This window comes from Sturnus vulgaris, chromosome 2 (genome assembly GCF_052056855.1).
Source record: "Sturnus vulgaris isolate bStuVul1 chromosome 2, bStuVul1.hap1, whole genome shotgun sequence".
Lineage (NCBI taxonomy): Eukaryota > Metazoa > Chordata > Aves > Passeriformes > Sturnidae > Sturnus > Sturnus vulgaris.
Genome location: NC_142244.1, coordinates 94,581,231 through 94,602,155, shown reverse-complemented (window position 1 = coordinate 94,602,155; position 20,925 = coordinate 94,581,231). Strand labels below are relative to the sequence as shown.

Sequence of the window (20,925 nt, the reverse complement as noted above, 5' to 3'; positions counted from 1 at the left end):
CAAACCTGTTCTCAGTATGTTTATACACAGTGAAGAAAAGAACCAGATAAGCAAGATGTAATTTCCTTCTGTCACAAATAAGACTATTTATCGAGGATTATTTTCTTTGGCAGTCCTTTTATGTCAGAAATGCAGGACTGCCCTAAAACAGCTGCTTCTGTTTGGAACAATTCTCAACTACCTAGCTGCGATTCCTGGCTGTACCTTAGGGATTGTTGTCCTCAGTGTTTGTCTCTTTGGTGTCTCTAAGTTGTCTTCTTCCATTTATGTGTACTTCAGGCAGTCATTTATTACAAACTCCCTTTGAATTGAGCTTGCTTTCTTCCCTTGCTGTCTGTGAATATTCCTCCCACCGACAGCTACTCTTTCTTTGTATTCCTTTTACATTACTTTGCGTGGGTTTTTCTGCCAGCTACCTCTTACCAGTTTTGCTTTCTGAGTTTAAATAGCATTTTTAATAAATACTATTTATTTTTCTAAAGTAAATACCTTTCTGGTGAGGGAGAAAGGATTTCTGCCATGGAGCAGACAATTTCCTGTATCCTTACAAATAGTTAAACTGGGGTTTAGGTTCACATGTTAAGGTTCTAACTGTCTCTGTGTTAATAAATTGTATAGTGGCTCAAGACTTCCCTGTCCCACTCTAACTGAAAAACTGGTTACCTTCCACTAGGTAACCCAGAGTTTGTCCTTTCAGAGAACAAACTCTGATCTGGTTTCCAGCTGAAAATCAGAGTGTCTAGGAATATTTATGAAAACATGAATGAGATTAAAGGCCTGATGTCCAGGCAGACCACAGTCAATAGGACTGACTGACAATAAAGCCTTATCTTCACTTTCTCCCACATCCATGGTATTGCTTTGGGCTGTTCACTCCCCACACCAGAGAGCAGTTTCTGTTTGATATAATGGGCTCTGAGTCCATCAACAGTTTTCCCACCTCCTGTAATAATGCAAACAGCAATGACAAAGATCCCATCAAAATGTCCCTCCTTTTGCGAGAGGGGGAAAAATGATACTGGTGAACCCTTATTTGCCTCTTCACATGCACAATAGTAATGCTGTTAGCCAGTTTGTACCAGCTTCTTCTCTCTTCATGGACTTAGATTGGATAGAGGCATGATTTCTGCATGGGATTCCCACACTGGTGAAAAAGGAGCAGCTGTGCCAGCTAAAAGACTGCTGGAAGGTTTGCCTATGACAATGAATTATGACAATTGAGAGGATGTTTACTTTTAATTTAGTAGTAATCCCAAGGCATCTCCTAGAGAGCACACAAAAAGAAAAAGGTGAATAATAAAAATTCAATAAATTAATTCATCTGTCTCACATTTATCTGATCCTAGTTGAATTGGAGATAATATCAAAAAAGGAACTTAATTTGTAGCTTGAAGTTCTGCAGTACCTATCCCTCCCCCTTCACCTGTAAAAAACCTCTGTGGTCTCCTGCGTGTAACTTAGCATCCAAGTGCTGAAGTACAGGCTGAATGGGATCTGGGAGAGCAGGTGGATAACTGACAGTGCTTTGACCCACACTAGTAAGGCAATGATGAAGCAGTAAGCCTGTCTCTAAAGTGTCAGGAATTGCCTAGTGCTAGCTGTTTCAAACAGTTCAAACAGCTGAGTGTGTCACCTCCCTTTGCAAAGCAACTGTTTCTCAGTATTGGCCAAGTATTGAATTTACTACTCACATTCTAACAGGTCAGACCCTTTAGCTTTTTTGTTTCAAGGTAAGGGCAGTTTTACATCCTAGCTTTGCACCCAGAGACACTTATTCCCTGTCTCTCCTGTGCCAGCACACTCCACTCTCACTGCAGACACTTAAGTCAGTGGAGGTGAAGGGAATAGGAAGGTCAAGATTTGCAGGAAGAGTCAAATCGCAGCCTTTACCTGTGGGCGAGGATGTGATGGGACAAAGTTTAATGCTGCCGCTGAAGTTAGATCTGATGAGGAGCACACTGGTCTGGTGGAAGGTGTCCCTGACCATGGCAGGGGGGTTGGAACTAGATGATATTTAAGGTCCTTTCAAACACAATCAATTCTGTGATTCTGTGAAACACTGAAAGGGTCTATGGCAAAGGTTTGTGGACATATTAAAGATCAGAAAGACACCTGGAGCAAAGTAGTATCTGCTAAGAACCCTGTGTTGGTATTGCTCTTCTGTGTGCCCAAGGGCATCTTGATCATATTTTGTCCAAGGATGAAGGCATGGGAGGGAAAACTCTGTATCATCATTCTTGTGGAAAGATTAACGATGAAGACCTGGTACAGGCAAGTCCATTTGTTTTAGATAAATTCTTGTACTTAACTGGTGGCTTGGCAGCTTCCTTTGGTTTTTCTGTGTAATGCTCTACTGAAATAGTGTGGACAAATCCTGTGACTATTTCCCTAGTTACTGTTGTCCTGGCAGAGTGCTTAATGCACATTCATGACATTCAAAGACATCTCCCAGCTCCACAACATCAGCCTCTTGTGTGTGCTGAGGTATTGAAAACCATCATGGGTTTCCACCCCTGCTCTCTTGCAGGGAACTGTCCCCTGGTGTAGCACCCTGCCAGCCATCCTGCATTCCTTCAGTGCGGGTTTACCAAGGAGACAGCAGGCTCCAGTTTGCTGCTGGTTTGCACAGTGCCTTGTGTGAAGGACTTTTTACACTGCCCTGAGCACTACCTGTCCCAAAGGAAAACAGTAAGTGTAAATGAGTGGGAAGAGAGACAGGGTGCAGCCATGGATTATCAGAAGGGTCTCCAAACCCACTGTCAGCTCAGACTTTCAGGGAGCAGCAATATATTAAAACCTGTCTATTTGTAAGACTTCCCTAGTCTGTCTGATCCTTTATGTTTAAAATATGTGGGATACAAGACAATAGATATTTTCAGAAAGCATCTGCTGTAAACAAAAATGTGCACATGTGCGTGACTGCATGTAGTGGTTACACAGGATTTATGAGAGCACTGCAAAACCAGCTAAGCTAGATATTGTGTGCAGATATATATGGAGAGCACTTTTATAGTCTGCATGTACGTGTGCACACACATTTAAATACACAACAGTATGAGATCTCTTTTGGTGCCCAACACTCTTCTGGTCTTCTGTAGTTTTTTCACTCAGAAACGGTGCCAAGAATAAGTGAATTTGTGGTTAAAAACTGTGTGCCTGGGCAGTGGTATTGTACCAGGTGCTCTTACTGCCTTCATGTGCCAACAAGCCCTGTGAGTAGGAACTGGAATTGCTCTATGTGGACAATTAGTTTTTCAAGTTACAGTATACTTCCCTAAAAAAATAATATATTTCAGAATATTTTTCAGTGGTTGTAACCATTCTGTCTTTACTCAGATATACCTACACAAGTATACAACATTCTTGATCTTTTATGGGTATTAAATTACTGTGGAATTAAAACTTCTTGAATTTGAAAACTATTTGAGTCATTGTTCACAGTCTGTGGTCTCTGTCATTCTCTTTTTTCTTGCCTTTTTTGTTTTTGCTTTTTTAAAAATTTCCTTGTTTTGGATGCAAAATTTTCCGGTTTCCATATCAGTTTGCCAGAGTTTGGTTGTGTCACAAGGGAATGCATAGCCATTGTCACCAACTCTTTAGAAAAGTTTCAAACACAGCAAAAAAATAAAATGAAATCATGAAAGCACTTGAAGGTGTGAGTAAGATGAGACTGTGTAGCAAAGTGTAGGAATTTTGAAACACTCCTTTGTACTCAGCTCCTGTGAGCTGACAGTGGTCTGTGTTTACTGAATTTCGTAGGGAACTACCCGACTGTCAGAAATAGTATTCAGTATTTCATTAAAAATCAGTTCTTTTAATGTGCATGCTTTTTTTTTCAGGCACTGAAGGAGGGGTTTTCAGGCTTCTTTGCTTTTATAAAATCTCCAGATATTTTTCAGTGAGAATGCTCCATAACAAAATGTTCCAGAACAGGTTATTTTTCTATTTTAACTGTAATTCACAAAGGACTTTTGCAGTCAGACCATCCCAGTATAGAAAGTCTGATTCACTGAAGAGAGCATCAAGAACCAAAACCCTTTTGGACCTAGAGATGAACCTTAGGAGTAGCATCTGCCTTTAGCCAGAGCTTAACCCTTTTAGCTTTTTGGTGTGAGCTGTGCCCATTCTGAAAGTGAACTAGAAAGGAAGTTCAGATTATTCTGAAATTCCAGAATTCCACCAAAACCTAAAGACAGCCTTTTCTTTTCCCCTGAAATCTATATGAGATTAAGAGGAATGCCTGAAATGTGAATCTCTGCTCAGGACAGGTAATGTTAAAAAATGCACAATGTGACTTGTGGGCTTACTTGTAAAACTAATACAGTTGTTTGGTTTTTTTTAAAGGAGCCCCAAATGGGCCTTATGGTATCAACTACAGCCTATTTTCCACTTTAGCTTTTCAAAAGTTGATGTCAAACCACTGAAAGATGAAAATGAATAAATTGAATTTTTACTGTAGCTATGAAAAGACAGAGAAATTGTCTCAGAATTAGTAGCCTTAAATTTGCTGCATTTGAGTCATTCCAATCTGCTGTATGTGAATTTTTGTGGAGACTTCTTAATTTAGTGACCGAGCAAATTAGTACAGAGGCTGCTTTCATAATGTGGCATCCAGGTGTCTCTGGCAAAGTCCATGCACTAGCAGTTCAATTCTACTCTTCTGTCATACATGTCCGACAAAACAAGATAAATAATTTAAAAATCTTTCTGTCCAATACAGCAAAACCAATTTATGCCGTTTATGGTCTGACAGTTTAATTTTTATTTCTTGAAAGAAAAAAATCATTCAATTCCTAAACCCAATTTAGAGTTATACAATTCGTTAAAAGCCTCAGAAATTAGCAAGCAGCTTTCAGAAATGTTTAACTTAAAAACAGCCAGGAAGGTTTGTTGTTTTTTGTGGCTTTTTTCTTTTTTTTTCTTTTTTTTTTTTTTTTTTTACATTTGTTTAAAAAAATTATATTCCCTCAAAATGAGACCTTTGTGCCAAGTTTTATTCTGGAGCACAGCTTTACAGCTGAGCTAAAACCCCCTATAATAGGAGAAAAGTGACAGACCCTTAACTATAGTAGCATGAACAGCACTGCTATAATTCCTGGGTGAACTTTGTCCCTGGATGTGTGTTTTTGGAGTGTGCCGGGGTGACATTCAGCCTCTACATTCATTTTTATGATAATTCAGAGTAAATTGTGGTGCAATAAACTCTTCAAGCCTGTCTTTCTTGTGAAAGCCATGAATCAATCAGCTGCAGGCTTTTTTGGGTCTTTTCAATGTATAGTGATCATTTAGATTTGACATGCATTGTGAGACCTTGGCTTAGCTCCTCTCTATGGTCTGTCATTAATTCCAGCCTTTACTGTTCTGAAGTACAGTGAAGGATGACTGAGAAATCATTGCCCCTCTTCAGCTCTGTTATTGCACAAAATAGCAGCGCAATAATTTTTTGTCAATGTTTTACTCTAAAAGCTTTCTACATCAGTTTTGAAAAGGAAGCAATAAAGCCCATTCAATGGTATGAATAAAAATCCTTTGAGGTTTAGGCGCAGGGCTGCTTTTCTTCAGCTGGTAATCAAATTGGAGCTAAAATGAAATTGAGTTTTCTTATGAAAATAGCCTTTGTTGCTGGGAAGGCTGGTAATTCATAAACAATAACCTGCTCTTTTGTGTGGATAATAATATATTCATGTTCTTTCAATAGGGTAAAAGCCAGACCTAGTGCATTATGGTACAGTAAAAATAGCAGAAGGAGCTTGCTGGAATAATCTTGAAGAAGAGATGTAGCATTCGGTGACTTAAGCTTTCAGCTCCCATCTGAAATTGTACTTTGCTTTTATTTGCGAGCAGGGTTTTAGTTGTTGATTTGTTGCCGCTATACAATATTTGGTTAATTGTGGAAGATCTCAAGCTGTGCTCATCACTGCTCCTGCGAAAGCTGCTGCCAGCTGCTAGAAACAGAGCCTGCTGCTACAGGATGTACACTATTCACAGGAGCAGCCTCTCAGCGCTGATTATCTCTCAAGAGTTGCCTGCTCTCCATCACTGCGCGCCCCGCACGCAGCCGGCCGCGGGGCGCGGGGAGCAGCCTGCCCGCTCGCCCGCCCGCCTGCCTGCTCGCCCGCCTGCCCGCCCTCTGCTCAGGGTAAGCCAAGGCGTGCGCCGGGACAACTTGGCTGGGAATTTTCCAAGCGCCGCTGGGGAAACAGGCTCCCAGCCCCTGGGAGCACGGCGTGGGCTCAGCCACCTCGGAGCCGAGCGGGGGCTGCAGGAGGACGTCAGGGGCAAAGAGTGAGCGTTTCCAAGCGCTCTGTGAGGTGCTCCTGGGAATGCTGCTTCGGGGTTCGGGGTTTTTTTTCTACTTAGCCGGGCGAGACTTTAGAGGTTTGAGTCGGCACTGGTTCTTGTTGAATTGGCGTACCTCGTTGTCACGTCTGTGCTTTGTGACTCGATGCTAAAGCTCTTGGTACGGATGGAGGTTGCTCCTCAGATAGGTTGTGTGAGCAAAGGCAAGAGGCTGGCGGAAAACTCTGGGAGCGTGTCCTGTCTGTAGTGACTCTTTTCCTTTGCTTCAGCTTGGGGGGAGTGGAGGGTAAACTTCAGTCTGAGTACCTGAAATTACCTCCTTCGCGCTCCTCTCCATCAGTTTATGCTTTTACATTGTTGATAGCTTTGGTAGTGTTGAGCTCTGAGTGGTGACAAATTTGCATGCAGACACAGATATGCAAAAATGCTGATTTGGAATCTGTTTACGTGTAAGATGCAGACTTGATCAGCCTCACCAACGCTGAGGTGAGAGATCGCTTAAAGATTTTGCTGAATTTTGGCTAGTCTTCCTGCCTGGATTACAGAACTAATAGTAGAGCCACTCATCAGAGTGCCCGGGGAGATGCAGGGTGAGGCACGATAGCGGGTCAGAACTGTGCCATTACTTGTGGATTTCAGTGGCAGGGAGGACTGGAGGGCTGAGCGTGTCTTGGTGGCAAGTGGGAAGCAGCTTTGCAAAGGGCTTTCCTACAGTGTAAGGGATTGTAACCCAGACTCTGCAAGCCACACTCTTTTAAACTGAAATAAGGAATGGATTAATACCAGGTGTATTGTTCTCCTTATAACTTACCCAAGGGTTTAGAAAAGTTTAACAAACCCCACCCCCCATCGCCAAACGAGAACATATCCAAGGCAGATGAAAGTAAATGAGAATGTAAAGTGCAAAGTCTTACAGTGGGGATTATTTTCAAAGTAACATTGACATTAGATCTGTACGTATGCAAGGCTGTCTTCAAGTAGTTGCAGAGGTTTTTATTCATTTTTAACAGTGAAATTACATGCTTAACAAAAGGAACTTTTAAAGGCACAGTGGTAACTGACAGTCAAAGCAATATATGTCATTATCCAATTAGTACACACAAATGTGTTTTTATTATTCACTTAACATACCTCTGTGTTTGGCTCCCAGAAATACAGTGTTTTATTTCTCAAAGTGTTTTAAGACTGGTATATGTTTTACTGCTGCAGTTGGAATGATATTTGTGCACATTACAAGTATTTATATTGTTGTTGCTCATTGGGTTAACTGTCTAGAGAAAAATCTTGAAAATCAAAAATTCTGGGTAAATGCTGGTTAGACAAAATGTAGCATGCATTCAATTCCAGTTTTCTTTGCAATGGGAAAATTTGCTTTATATTTCATTTCAAGTTGAATTGAGATAAATACTATTGCTTGTGTTTAAAAGAATGATAATATAACTAAATTTTCAAGTGCATTTGAATGGAATGTATGTTAGCATATAAAAGAGCATCTGTTGGTACTTACTAATATGAGAACAGAGAGTCTATTCAATAGAACCAACCTTTTTGTTTTGGTGAAAAATAAACTATCTAGCAATGTGGTTTTGGCATTTGTTTCATTGGGAAACTGACATGTGGTGGTGATATTAGCTTTTTAATTGCAAGTTCTGGTACATTGCATTATCAGTTTTCTTTAGGAGGAAACATTTCCATTGTAGTTGGACAGTGCTGTTGTCCTAGTACCAAATACATACAATAGGTATAACAAGTTTGCCAAGGAATCCACTTTGTCTACAGCTTTAGAAGAAATAGAAAGAATTTCCCTTCTCTTGCCATATTTGAATAAGATGGAGTGAATGTGTTTGAAGTGGAGTATGCTTCCTAATGTTTCTGATGTTGGATTTACCTTTGTCATGGAAATGCATGGTTTATTCTGGGTTTCAGGCTGAAAGGATGCTTCATTTAGGTATGAGGTGCTCTAATGAAGCTCTGCTATGTGTGCAGACATCCATGAAAACAAGCGACATCTTTAAATTTCACTAGCATTAGACATTTCCCACACTGACAGCACCAGAGTGGGACAGCTGTACACTAAAGAAAGTACAAGCTTCCCATGAGAGAACTGCTAATGCATCTCATGTCCACATATTATTCTGTTATTTATGTTAGTGTTATGAATTAGGAATAATTACCTAACAGTGAAACACTGTAAGACATCCAAACTTATTTCATTATGCCTATTTTAGAGTATAACATAAATATGATGTTTATCAATGTTAACTTTATGTACTGCTGTAACTCACAAAAGCAGATATTTTCCATTGCAATTAGCATTTCTAAGTTTATAAAGGAACACCTTTGCAGTCCATGCAGTTGTAAGTTACAGGCTACTTAAAACACATGAAGCTGTCCCCTGTTGACATAGTTGGTTGGATGATGCCCTGTACACTTGTCTTGAAATTTTAAGTTTCTGCTGATGCTGGAACTTAAATTCTTTACTGAGTATGGTTTCCCCTAGACATACAAGGCAAATGATAGTAAGTATTTTGCAATAAAAAGCAAGTACCCACCATTGTAGACAATATAGTGTAATATATAAATATAGCATAATATATCAAGAGTGTAATTGAAGGCCATCAAACCCCATAGTAAAATGAGAATTAATATATCCAGGTTTGACATATCTTACCTAATGAATGCACCCTACCACTGGGAAAAAAAGCCCTGAATTTTTACACAAGAAGGTAAACTAAGTTAATTAAGTATAAACATATTTTTTACATATTCCCTGTCTCTGTACTAAATATATTTAAATTTTCTAGCCTTGTTTTACAAGTAGTTTGTGGTCACCTTGGCTGGATTTGCATGTAGTTGTTTTTTAAAAAGGAATCTTCAGTAATGGCATATCTGGATAATTTATTCATATTAGAAATCTGGTGCAAGAATAGCTCTGACACCAGGCTTGTAGGCTCTAAAATGTGTAAAAATAATACTTAAGATGAAAAATATATTAAAGGATTTTTTTCAATAATTATGACACTGAAGGTCACAAAGTACAACCCATATTTTGTGGATGAATGTCTGTAGAGTGCTGTTTCATAGACCTTCCTGCTTTTGCTCTTACTCTTTTGTTATGTTTGCTTAAACTTTGTAGATTTTAGTAAAATGCTGTACTTCTTTATGTAAATTGCAGAGATAGAAGCTGAGAGCAGACTAAAGTTTCGTATTTCAACTGGAAGTTGAGAGCAGCCTGAAGTTATGATACTTTCATATGTCTCTACTTCAATCCTTGAAAACTGAGAGCTTGTTTATGGGTGCCTTTTTATTTTCAAGTTAGGTGTAAGGTTAGCAGACTTCAATGTTTATTGTGTTCTCAGCTTTCAGTGCACTCTGCCTTATCGGTGTACTTGAATCCACGTGGTGCATATAAAATGAAAAGCTTCAAGTATTTTTATTAAGACATCCAGGCAGAGCTCTGTAAACGAGGCTTTGCCTTCTAGTGCTCAGGCTTTGCATTGTCACCTGTTGTAAACACACTCTTACCTCCTCTTTATGAAGTGTGGCCAGAAAAAAGAGCAGATCTCTAATGTGTGTGGTGCCTTCTTAATGTAGCTATTTGAATACCAATGTTCTGCTTTGAAATAAGAATTTTCTGCTTTATGAGGAGAGCTCGTTCCTCAACTTTTCTTAGTGTGATGGCCTGAGGGTAATGTTATTTTACAGTGTAATTCAGCTAATTTTATCCTAACTGTTCTGAAAGATGGTTGGAGCAGCATCCTTCTGCTTTAAGGCTCTGAAACATAGTACAAGTAAGTCAATAAATGTAAAATTTTTGCTGGCAGTTGGGTTACCTAATGGACTTGAGCAGTTGAAAGAAAGGAGATAGCTTTTACTGGTTCAAAATGGGCTGGAAATAAGCAGAGGAAAATCAACTAAACAGTGAGCTGAAGCAAAATTCCTCCAATTTACTATTACAAATGGGAAACCAGGATCCTAACTCTCCACTGTCTAGTACTTTGCTGTTTCTCTGGTGATTTCAGAAAGTAGATAAAAAATAGAGGCTGGCATGACAGCTGGGTAACAGTTCAAAGGTCTGGGCATCCTCCAGGTTAGATGATGAAATTGGAGGAGGAGGAAATGATGGCTGGGCACAAATTTCTGAGATTGCAGGCTACCTCACAATAATAGAGGTATAAATGTACAAAAAACACCCACTGCAACTGTAGGGAGTTTTAAGTCACTCTGCACAGCTGTGAAGAATCAGATGCTTAAGGAAGTAAATTCTTGATGAAATGATCTCTCAGAATATTTCTAGCATCATCTCTGATGCCACCGGCCAAAGAGAATACATGGTGCAAAATCAGACCAATGCATACTTGGTATTTTGAGTATGTACATGGAGGAAATACAAACTGGAAGTTCTTAGGAAGCTGGAAAAGACTACCACAAAGCATGAAACAGTCAATTAAAAAAAATTTACTCATGCCTTTGTGATGACCTCATTTTTTTCTTTATCCACATATGTATTTTATTTCCACTGGTTTTCTTACCTCTCTAAAATACAATGTAATCTTCTTTTAATTTTAGCTTATCACTGCTCAAAGCACTGGTCCTAATTTCCCCAGAGCATCCCATCATTTAAGTATCTGTAACTAATTGGAAATCAGATGTGAAAGTGATGGGAAATCAGGTGTGCACACAAATGCTAGCTTTGCAAAAGTTTTGCAGGTCTCTCTTTTTGTCAAATGTAAAAGCATTGAAGTTGAACAGCCTTTTTCTTTTGCTCCTTAAGCCATCCACGTTTGCTAGTGTTAAGGTCATCTATAAAAAATTATGTTCCCACTGCTGCACTGAAGCCAAAGAAATACCAGCAATTTCAGAATAACGGGAACAAGAAGCAATTGCTGTGTCCACTACACAGCACCAAGGAAAAAGGAAAAAATTAACAGTACTCATTACTGTCACTGTTATGGGTACTCATTTTCATGGTCTAGGCTTGTAGCACATCTGAAGCATTAACCAGCCATCCCCAGACAATTATACAGCCTTTTCCCAAACACTGCTTACACTGAAGAAAGAGCACAGTTTATACTTCTACCAATCAGCAAAGATACAAAACTTAGTGTTACAAAAATGTCATTACAGTCTCCCTAGGAAATGGAACATCCAGCTGCAAAGCATTTATAAAGTACATAAAATACTTCATATCTCATAGCAGCTAGCAAAATGTATCTTGATTTTTCTGTTTGAGAGCTCATCTCCAGTGTCTCTTTGGAGCTGGTCTTAATCTTTCATCAAGGTCTTTCATGCGAGTTTTTAACCATATTGGAATTGTGAAAATGTTGCATTTAAACCATACTGGAAATGTGTCATTATGTTGCTTTAACTGACAATTTTTTACAAAATCAATGTAAACATGCCTATAAGTGTTAAAGGATAAAATGCCGTTGGACTTTCCAGTTGTTTTATTAGGCTGAGATGCAAATATGTAAGATGAAGAATGAATTACTGATTAACACTTGAGTTCATAAGCTAACATAACTGTACTGAAATTATTAAAATAATTTGTCAGTTCATAAGAAGATTTACTGTAATGAGTTTTTAAAGTGAATTGAATAGCTTCAGTAGGTCTCCAAACCAGAATAGCAGTTTAAATGAGACTCTACTGCCTGTTAATTTAATAAAGCATTTCAGCACTTAAAATCAGGTAATACTCTGGTTAGTCTAACAGAATAAGAATGTGGGAGTTAAGTTTACTCAAGTTTGAGTTGTGCATCCGAGACTTTGACATTGGTGGCCAGCATCCTTGTCAGTCTAGAGGCTGGAGTACAAAAGTACTGGGTTGAATGGATACAGAAAAAGGTCCAGTTGATACAGATCTTTAATCTAGTGGGAACCTTGCCATTTCAGGTTCAATTCTGGGTGACCAACTTTTGTCTTCTATTGACAGTGAAAGCCCATTTTGCTGAAGATGCTTCCTCAATGTCTCAACACTAATCTAATTCAGAACAGACCAGAATTTTTTGTGATACTAGGTAGATAAACATTCAACTTTGGATGTGTCCGAATTTTTATCCCTCTTAAAAACTGTTTGGGATGCAACTTTTTGATGTCAACTCACTCCAGAATAACAGCAGTACATCATCTTATAGAAATTCTGTCCAGTTAGGTATTCATACCTCACATTGTGTGAGTAAGAGAAAGAGGGCATTGATCCTCTTTCAGTATTCTTCTCAACACTGAATGACAGCTTAGAAAAATAAACATTTAGTTACTTATAAAGATAAGACCAAAGCTTTTCATGTAATAAGGGAGATAATTTTTTTAACCACTGAATTCCTGTTGTCCCTAGAGATCAAGCTTTTGTGTGTGTAAATGCTGCCTTGGAGGGCAGCACAGCAAAAGGAAAAAGTTCTGTTCAAAGAAGAAATGAATCTTTAAGCTGCAAGAGTCCATGTTTTCAAAATAATGGCCTCTCTGAAATCAGGGTTGTGCAAAGACCTGAATCAAAGGACACATGTGATGATTAAAGGCTGTTGAAAGTCCCATCCAAAAGCTGCTGTAGAAACTGGCAAAACTCTACTCTGTGAACTTTTGTGAACTTCCTGTCATGTTTTCAAGAACGTCTTTTAATGGGTATCACACACATTCTGTGGATGTGCTGTGTGTTTTTAAAGGCTGTCTCTACCTGGACAGATGTGCTCAAGCAAATTACTCTTTGTTATATAATTCATCATATGGACAAGATGTGGTGGGTAGTGCAGGCTTGGACAGGAAGTCAGTAACATCACTGCACGGTTTGTGGCATGGATCCAACACTGAAAGGGATAAGGAATTTTTAAAATACTATTGAATAGAACATGAGAGACTGTTTGAGCTTTATAACACAGGAAGGGGATGTGCCAACTCTTATTGAATAATTGTATTAATTTTTCATGTAGCTGGGAGGGTGGCTGTTGCTGCCTAAAACTACACATAAAATCCTCTGAAGAAAACATTAGATTTGTTTGCAAAAGTGGATCCAACTGTACCTTTTGTGTTATAAAAGTATGTGTGAGTCTAAAGCCTATGAGCTCTTTTCCTTTTTCAACTTAAGAAAGTCACAAGTGATGATTTTCCTGGGTAATGTTGACAAATAGAAATGCTTTGAGGCTAGCTGTGATAGCCCACGGCACAGTCATAGGTGGCAATAACTTACAGCTGCTGGCATTCCAGACTGGATATGACATAGAAACCTAAAGATAGAAAGATATTTGTTCAGTTACTAAGCTCTAGCAGCAGTCACATGCTGTAGTGATTCTGTATCTGACAACTACATTTCTTTTCTGAATGTCCAGGGGACATAATGCTTCCCATGATTTTCATTCTGCAAAAGAGTGAAAAATCTACTAGCTTTATACAATAATGCTTCTCTCAGTAGATGATGGGCTAATGTCTTATGCTCCATTGAAGCTGATTGTCAAAAGCAGCAGTGAAGGCTTGCCAATTCTTTTTGGTAGCTTGTCATGTGGATGCTGACCTTGTGCAGCAGTGGCATTGCATCATCCGGGTACAGGACATGGGCAGGCTGCACAGGAATTGGCACTCCCTGGGAGGCTGATGCAAACACAGCCTTGCAGAACACTACAGTGGGCTCCCCTCCTCACTGGCACCCTCCTCACCCTGGGCTTTCCTTGTTTTAGTTTGTGCTGGATCCTTAAATGAAGAGAAGAAAATGCGGTCAGGGCTTACCTTATTTTAATATGGAGGAAGAAAAGGGGAAAGCAATGAGTGTCTCTGTTTTCTGCCTGACTTCCACTATGAGGAAAGGGAAAGCCAGCAAGCATACAGGACTTGGTTGAAAAGGAAACAATCACCTCTCTTAATCAGGACAATCTTCTCCTTTTTCCTTGCTCTCTCTTCTGTTTCTGGCTTTATGTTACCTGCTGGCAAGTAAGGTGTTGGGATTCTTTAAGCTCCATAGAGATTATTTTTATTTTGATCTTCTATCTTCTCTGCTTTTAGCAAAGGAAGAGACAAATGTCTGCATTGTTTAAATTTCCTTTAAATAGTGCTAAGTCTTTCTAGTCCCTTAAGCTGTCGACCATCTAGTGTCAGTCTGAATTCATGCTGCCACCTCTAACCTGCTAGGAAGATGCTGTGATTTGGGGCTCTGCAGTCACATTGGCAGAACATCTCAAGCTTCTTTGATATGTTTGTGAGCATGAGTTTCTGGAGTGCCTTCAGCTGTTCATTGATAGCAAGAAGAGAGCTTTTCCATGCTACTGACTCATACTCTGATGTAGGATGGAGCTCTGCAAAAGCTGGCTCCTGATTTGTACAAAATCTGTGAGGTACCAGGTGCAGGATGTTTTGCTTGCTGACCTGATAGAAAGGCCCTTGTTTCACTGTAGTTGGGGTTAAAGTGAGCCTGCTTTGAGTTCATGTTAAGACACTATTAGGGCAGAATAAGTAAGCTCTAAGCATATTTCAGCAGAGGCATCTGCTAGATCTGCTGGCACACAGAAGTGAGTTCAGATGAGGAACATGATTTTTAAATCATCTTTCAGTGCACAAAGCAACTGAATGGATTATCTACAGAAAGTTTGTAATGTGATGTCACATTATTATTGTTATCAGAATTTGACCAATTGGAGAAAATCTCTAAGTCACTAGCCTTTAAAACTTTCTTTAATCAGGTTTTTCAAAAAAGATGTCTGAGCATCAGAAACATCTTTGGATTTCTGTCAAACTGATTAATGTGCGTTTGTCAGTAAAAAATGGTTTTCTTCCAATGACTGTGTATATTTCTATAATCAAAAATACTTGACACAAACAGCTAAAGGGCATAAACATATATATCTCCTTGCTTGCTCTTGACTGAGACTGGATGTTGTGCTTACCCTCTACTCTGGAAAAAAGCAGATTTGGGCAAATGACTTGCATCATCTTCATTCTGAGCATACCTTAACAAGGTGTAGCTATTGTTTTCCTCTGTACATTGAAGCTAAGAAGTATTGCCATGTTTTCACATACATTGGTCTGAGGGGGCTAACTTTGCAAGCATTTCTCAATGAACTATGTATGCTGAAACCCAGCAGCAGTTAGAAACAAAAACCTGTGGCTTGTGACAGAAGATGTGTTACAAATGACAATAGGAATATTCCTGAAATACACTGACTTGATGAAAATCAGACTAAGATTAAACAACAAAAGCCACATTATCTAAGAATGATAGTTTAATAATATCATTATTATTATAATCTAATTAATGATAATCAATATATTAAAATAGTTAGTAATTGCAATACATTAGTTGCAATGAGACTGCTTTGGGAAATATTGGTATCACATATTATGTTGTAATTCTTGGAGAAAGATAAAATCCAGACTATCTGATAGAGTATGCTAAAAAAGTTTGAGAAATATGGAAAAAAATCTCTTAGTTTCTTTTGGTATACATTTACAAACTCCTCCATTTGATTACAGCAGGACCTGTAATTCCAAAATAAAAGCAAACATAACATTTCATTTCTTTTGCCTGAGTGTTTCAGCAGATATTTTCATGAATGCAATATGAGCACATCCTGGAAATGGAATTTGGGCAGCAATATCTCAACAATTTTAAATCTTGAAAACTGGGACTAAAACTGATGAATATAAATTATCATAAATATTTCAGTGAAATATGGTAGATGTTAGCTGAAATATTTTAAATTAATATAGTAAAAAATTGTAATTGTATTTAAGACTTCTCATTTTATGGATTATGACTATGTTCTTATGTTCTTCATTTTATGTTTAATAGATCGGGTCTGAAAGTTGATGAATAGCAACTTGTGCATTCAGTACAGAACTTCTGTGCAATACTGTGAAATACAGTTTTAATAGCATTTAGATAAGGATTTGTTAAAACCAGTATCACTCTGCAACTGAGGCCATCCAGTCATGTGCTGATGTGTTAGAAGAAAGGGCTCTGCAGGTTCCTCTACTGTCTCCAACTGCTTGTACCAAGGCAGGTATTTTATTTGTCTGTGGTTAGACAACTGAAGTGTCATACAGGATGGTTTCAGTAAGAAAAGAAATGTGAAACCCCTGTGCAGTGATGAAGAATGAGGTTTGATGGAGTGTATTTTAATGTAAAGGTGTTGTCTTGGTGTTAATCTCCATTAACTTCTGCTCCTTTTAGCTTTTCACAGCTTTTTACAATGTCAGAAGAACGTTTCACTTGCTTTTGGGTTGAAGTAAGGGTCTATAGTATTGTCTACCCTATTCCTTCCTGAAGTGTGAAAAGTCCTCTCCACTCCCAAATTTTCAAGCTTAACTTTTTAGAGGCATCTATGGCCTTACTTTTTATTTTCTGCTTTGTTCTCTGCTTCCCTGGTAGTCTTGTCAGAGAGAGAGCGATTGACTAGAATTCAGTTTTGGAGGTTATTGATTGCACAGGAGTGAAATGCATGGAAAGACAAGAAAAAAGAAGATAGAACTAGTTAAATAGTTTTACTCTGTTTCTAAGGCATCAAATAGAAACCTAAAGATGGAGGATTATGCTGAGATGCCAGAATTGGAAGAGCTTGGATGCTATTTAATACACTAAATCCTATATGCTTTGAAGGCTTGACATGAGTCCCTCCCTGTGTGTTTCAGTAACTTTTGTGCTGAATGTTTGCTGTTAAGGACTGTTTGAAAGCCAGTTTGGCTATCAGGTCACTGTGCAGGGTCCTCAGACAGATGGCAGGTGGGTGGTACAAATGGGGATCCAGGATGTCAGAGGACTAGGGCAGTAACCCTATGTAGCTACTTTAAAATTCTGTACATGAGAGAGTGTTGGACAAATCTGTGTGACCATGAGGCCAACAGACCAATTTTTCTGATAGGCTAGGTGAGAATCAAACTGGGAATAAAGTTCAACCTCATGGAAAACCAGTAGAAAGGCAACTCGATAATTGTAACACTTAAATTTTATGACTCATTTCTGTCCCGTGCCCAGCTTCACAGTAGGAAAAATTAGGTTTTCAAGGATTGTTTAGATCTGTAGAGCTTAGCGGGGTCTTGTCTCCTGTCAATTTCTGGTGTTTGTTTTTCTGAGAGGAGTTTGTTTAGCAATGCAGATGGACTGAGATAAGAAAACTTAGAAATCTTTCTGTAGCTGAAAGCTCTGACTTATACTGAGGAAATGGCTGATATGGTGCTATGCTCAGCCTCTCCTCATATAATAGAAGATTCAAGCCTTTCATCTTTCTGGCCCTTTTCTGTACTCACCTGGGTAATTCAATGTCATTGAAGCCCAGCACTGAAGCCAGCACATCACATGTATCTCACCAGTGTGAGCTGGGGGGGGAAGGATCCCCATCTGTTACCTACAAACAACATGCAGCCCCTAATGCAATGCAGGATGTGAATATTGTCTTATTTCTAGAAAAAAATGTGGTCCCAAACCACTGGTCTACTACCTCCAAGTGGCTGAATTATTTTCAGAAAGTAATGCTTTAAAAGTTCTTGTGCTCTATTGCTGCTCCAGGTGCATAGACCACGCAAGCCTGTATACAGATGTTTATTAATGTTAGGTGGAAATATTGCAATGAAGCAAATGTAGTGAGTTTGTACTGGAAAGTGTGCTAAAAGTAAAAAGCTGGTTATCTTTCTCTGTTTATACATAGTAAGGCATGAATGCAGGCCATGACAATATGTAGCAGTTGCATCTTCTGTGTTATCTCAGGCTCCTGTGTGATAGAGAAACCAGTGATTTTAATTTTTGCTTTCCTGTGCTGATTTTATATTAGCAGAACTTCCAGGACATTAATGGAGTTACATAGATGCATATCACAGTATAGCAGAATGTTCAGCTGGCCCCTAAAACCCTACTGAAAACATCCTCCAAGACCTCATGCTGTCAGCATCATAGGACTAAGGGGCTACAATCAGTCTACCTTAATTTCTTAAATTAAGTCTAAGCACTTGTAAGTAAATGTAAGGCTATCTTGAACAGAGGTGCATCAAACCTAGTTTTGGATTCACCAGAACATATATAGCAATCTAGCTGCAATAATGAGGGAAGATAGCTGGAATAAAATGACCTCCAAGTAGATGTTCCCTAAAACTATCCTGCTGGGAAACTGTGAAACAATTCCAGTTTTTATATGGAAAACAGGTCTTGAATCTACTGATGGTGTTTTGCCACTCCTGGTGCAAAATTGGAATATGCAGCTACTTACGGTGAAAAGCAGTATTTTGAACACAAGTCATCATTAGAATGTGTTTGAAAAAGTTTCAGCCTTGCTTCTCAAATATTAAAAGCTTTTGCATCTTGTTATAGACCTGCAGTTTTTTGAAAAGCATTGTGTTTTATTAAAATAAAACGTACACAGCAGCCATGTACACAAAACAATGTTGTAAAGACACTGAGGAATAACCTGCTGATACTCCTCAGTGTGTGTAAAATACTGAACCGTGAGGTGGTGGGACAGTAGCAAAGCACAGCATGGGTAGCTGCTGATTTCCTCGGAGTGCCCAATGGAGGATGTCCCCTTGGGAAAGAACAGAAGGGATGAGCATGTGATTTGGACTCGACAAATTGTGGTTGACTTTGCACAGGCCTTTAGGAAGGCTAATTGGAGATATGGTTGTTTGGATGTATGTTGTGGATGTCACTGTAGTCATGAGCAAGCAAGAAGACAGATCTTACCTCAGTAAACAAGTGAGCTGCATGTAAGGGAAAGACAGGAAGAAACAGGAAAAATAAGCTGGAGTGCAGGAGAGCATAGGATAATGAATTTCACAAAAAAGTAAAGATTTCAGTTCATATTTTGCCTTGTTGATGTCAGAAAAGTTGATAGCTTTTAAGAGAATGTCAGAAGTACTGAGAGACTAAAAGCCAATAAGCACATTTAGCTTGGAAAAGTTGGGAAATATTTAGGAAAGAAGCAAGAAAATGATGTGTACTGTGGTATTAGTGTCAGGGGTAAGGCAAGGATCAGAGGTGTGCTAGGGTACTCCATGGGGTGCTGGTCTTATTGTAAGAGCCTGTTACTGAGGTGATCCATCACTCTCGCAAGGGAGCTAGAAGAGTGGATCACAGCAGTTGGGATGATGAATTTGAAGGTTGATCCTAGTAGTAGGGAATAGCTTTAAAAAGGCCTGAGGTGATATCAAGTGCAGAAAGGAGGAAATTCTTGGAACCAGGACAAAAACTAGTGCAAAGCAGGAGGTAGAGACCTGAAGGTGCAGATAGTCACCAAATATAAACCTGTAGAGATACAGTGAAGGCAAGCTTGGTCCAAATTTAAAATTATGCTTCATCTTCATAGACAGGGAGCCCCACAAACAAAACCCAAGGAGGAGGGCAGCAATGATGTGTACAAAGTGGCAAAAGGACTATAGCAGAATTCAGCTGGGTTCTCCAAAGACTGGTGGGCTGCAAGGTAAATCCACTTGTACTCTTGGAGTAATAAAAAGAGAGGTGCTTAGCATTGCTTAAAATCAGGGGGCAGTATCCTAGTAAAATGGAATTTATGTTTTAAAAAAGAACTATTAAAGATCTCAAAACATTGGCGTTCCATGGTATTTGGGCTTCATGAGTAAATCAGAAATACAGATGAGGAATCTCACAGCAACACTGTGCCATAGTTGAGCATGTCTCCCATTACAGGTGAAAAAAATGGCAGAAAGAATCTGAGCACCTCAGCTGAGTACTTGGAAAATGCATGAATGGTGAAATAGGCTCATTGACTGCAACTATACTGCTTTTCCTCAAAGTTACACAGCGACATAAGTGCCTTGCTGAATTGAGAGCCTGAGGGTAGGGATTAGAACTTGTGTTTTCTTGGCTCTCTGCCTGAGCAAAATTGGTTATGCCACACCGATCCTGAAACAAAACTTCTGTTTATATTATTTGCAGAGTACTGTGGGGAAATGAAAGCTGGTAAGGCATAATTTTATTTGTGTGCTTTGAAATTTTATATTATCATGTATTTCTTGTTGCACGGTAATGAAGCTTTGATTTCCATATTAAAATTAATAAAATGAAAATAACATGAATGCAATATTCCTGCTGAATGCACATTAACTAGAGAAGGTTTTCACATTATTCCACAGGCATATTTATGACAGCCTATTTCTCTGTGTCTTGAGAAGGCTGCAGGTCCAAAGGAACTTCAGTCATTCACATTTTGTTTACTCAGTTACAACAGAATTCACACGCAATCCACACTTGAATACCACTTTTAAACTGAGAAGTAAGAGAATAAGTTCCACTGTAATCATGTATAAGCATTTTTTGGGCTGTTGCTCGCTTATAATGGGTAAGTTTAAACAAACAATAGCACTTACTGGAAAGAAATAATCTGCTAAAGTAGAGCTTATATTTCATAATGAACCTTTGCTTTATCACAGATATTTGGCAGAGAACAAGAGGGTCACAGCTTTGATTTGGGTTCACTGAATATGTCAAATTCAATTAGCTATGACTTTGTTATTTAGGCCTCTCAACTTAGCAAAGACCAAATAGTTTGCAATAAATAAAATCAGTGCTCTGTAGGAGCGATCTGTAGGATTGGCAAACGTGCATTCTGAAGGGATGGTGGTTTGAAAGTTGTGGTTGTCTATCATCACTGGTTATTCCTGATGACAGCAGGGATCATGGGTTATTCCATACATCTCTGCAAA

At 38.9% G+C, this 20,925-nt stretch overlaps 1 protein-coding gene across 3 annotated transcripts in view; it reads left to right on the top strand.

The window, feature by feature from the left end:
• The first annotated feature begins 5,423 nt into the window (after positions 1-5,423).
• LOC148224908 (uncharacterized) overlaps positions 5,424-20,925 on the top strand; it is a 403,359-nt gene continuing 387,857 nt past the window's right edge. The window contains exon 1 of one of the 3 annotated variants that reach the window (XM_088160159.1): positions 5,424-6,139. In XM_088160159.1, the coding sequence (XP_088016285.1) occupies positions 5,972-6,139 (168 nt within the window). In that variant the 5' untranslated portion in view covers positions 5,424-5,971. The remainder of the gene's footprint in view (positions 6,140-20,925) is intronic. The other 2 variants (XR_015801703.1, XR_015801696.1) reach the window with 2 other exon arrangements.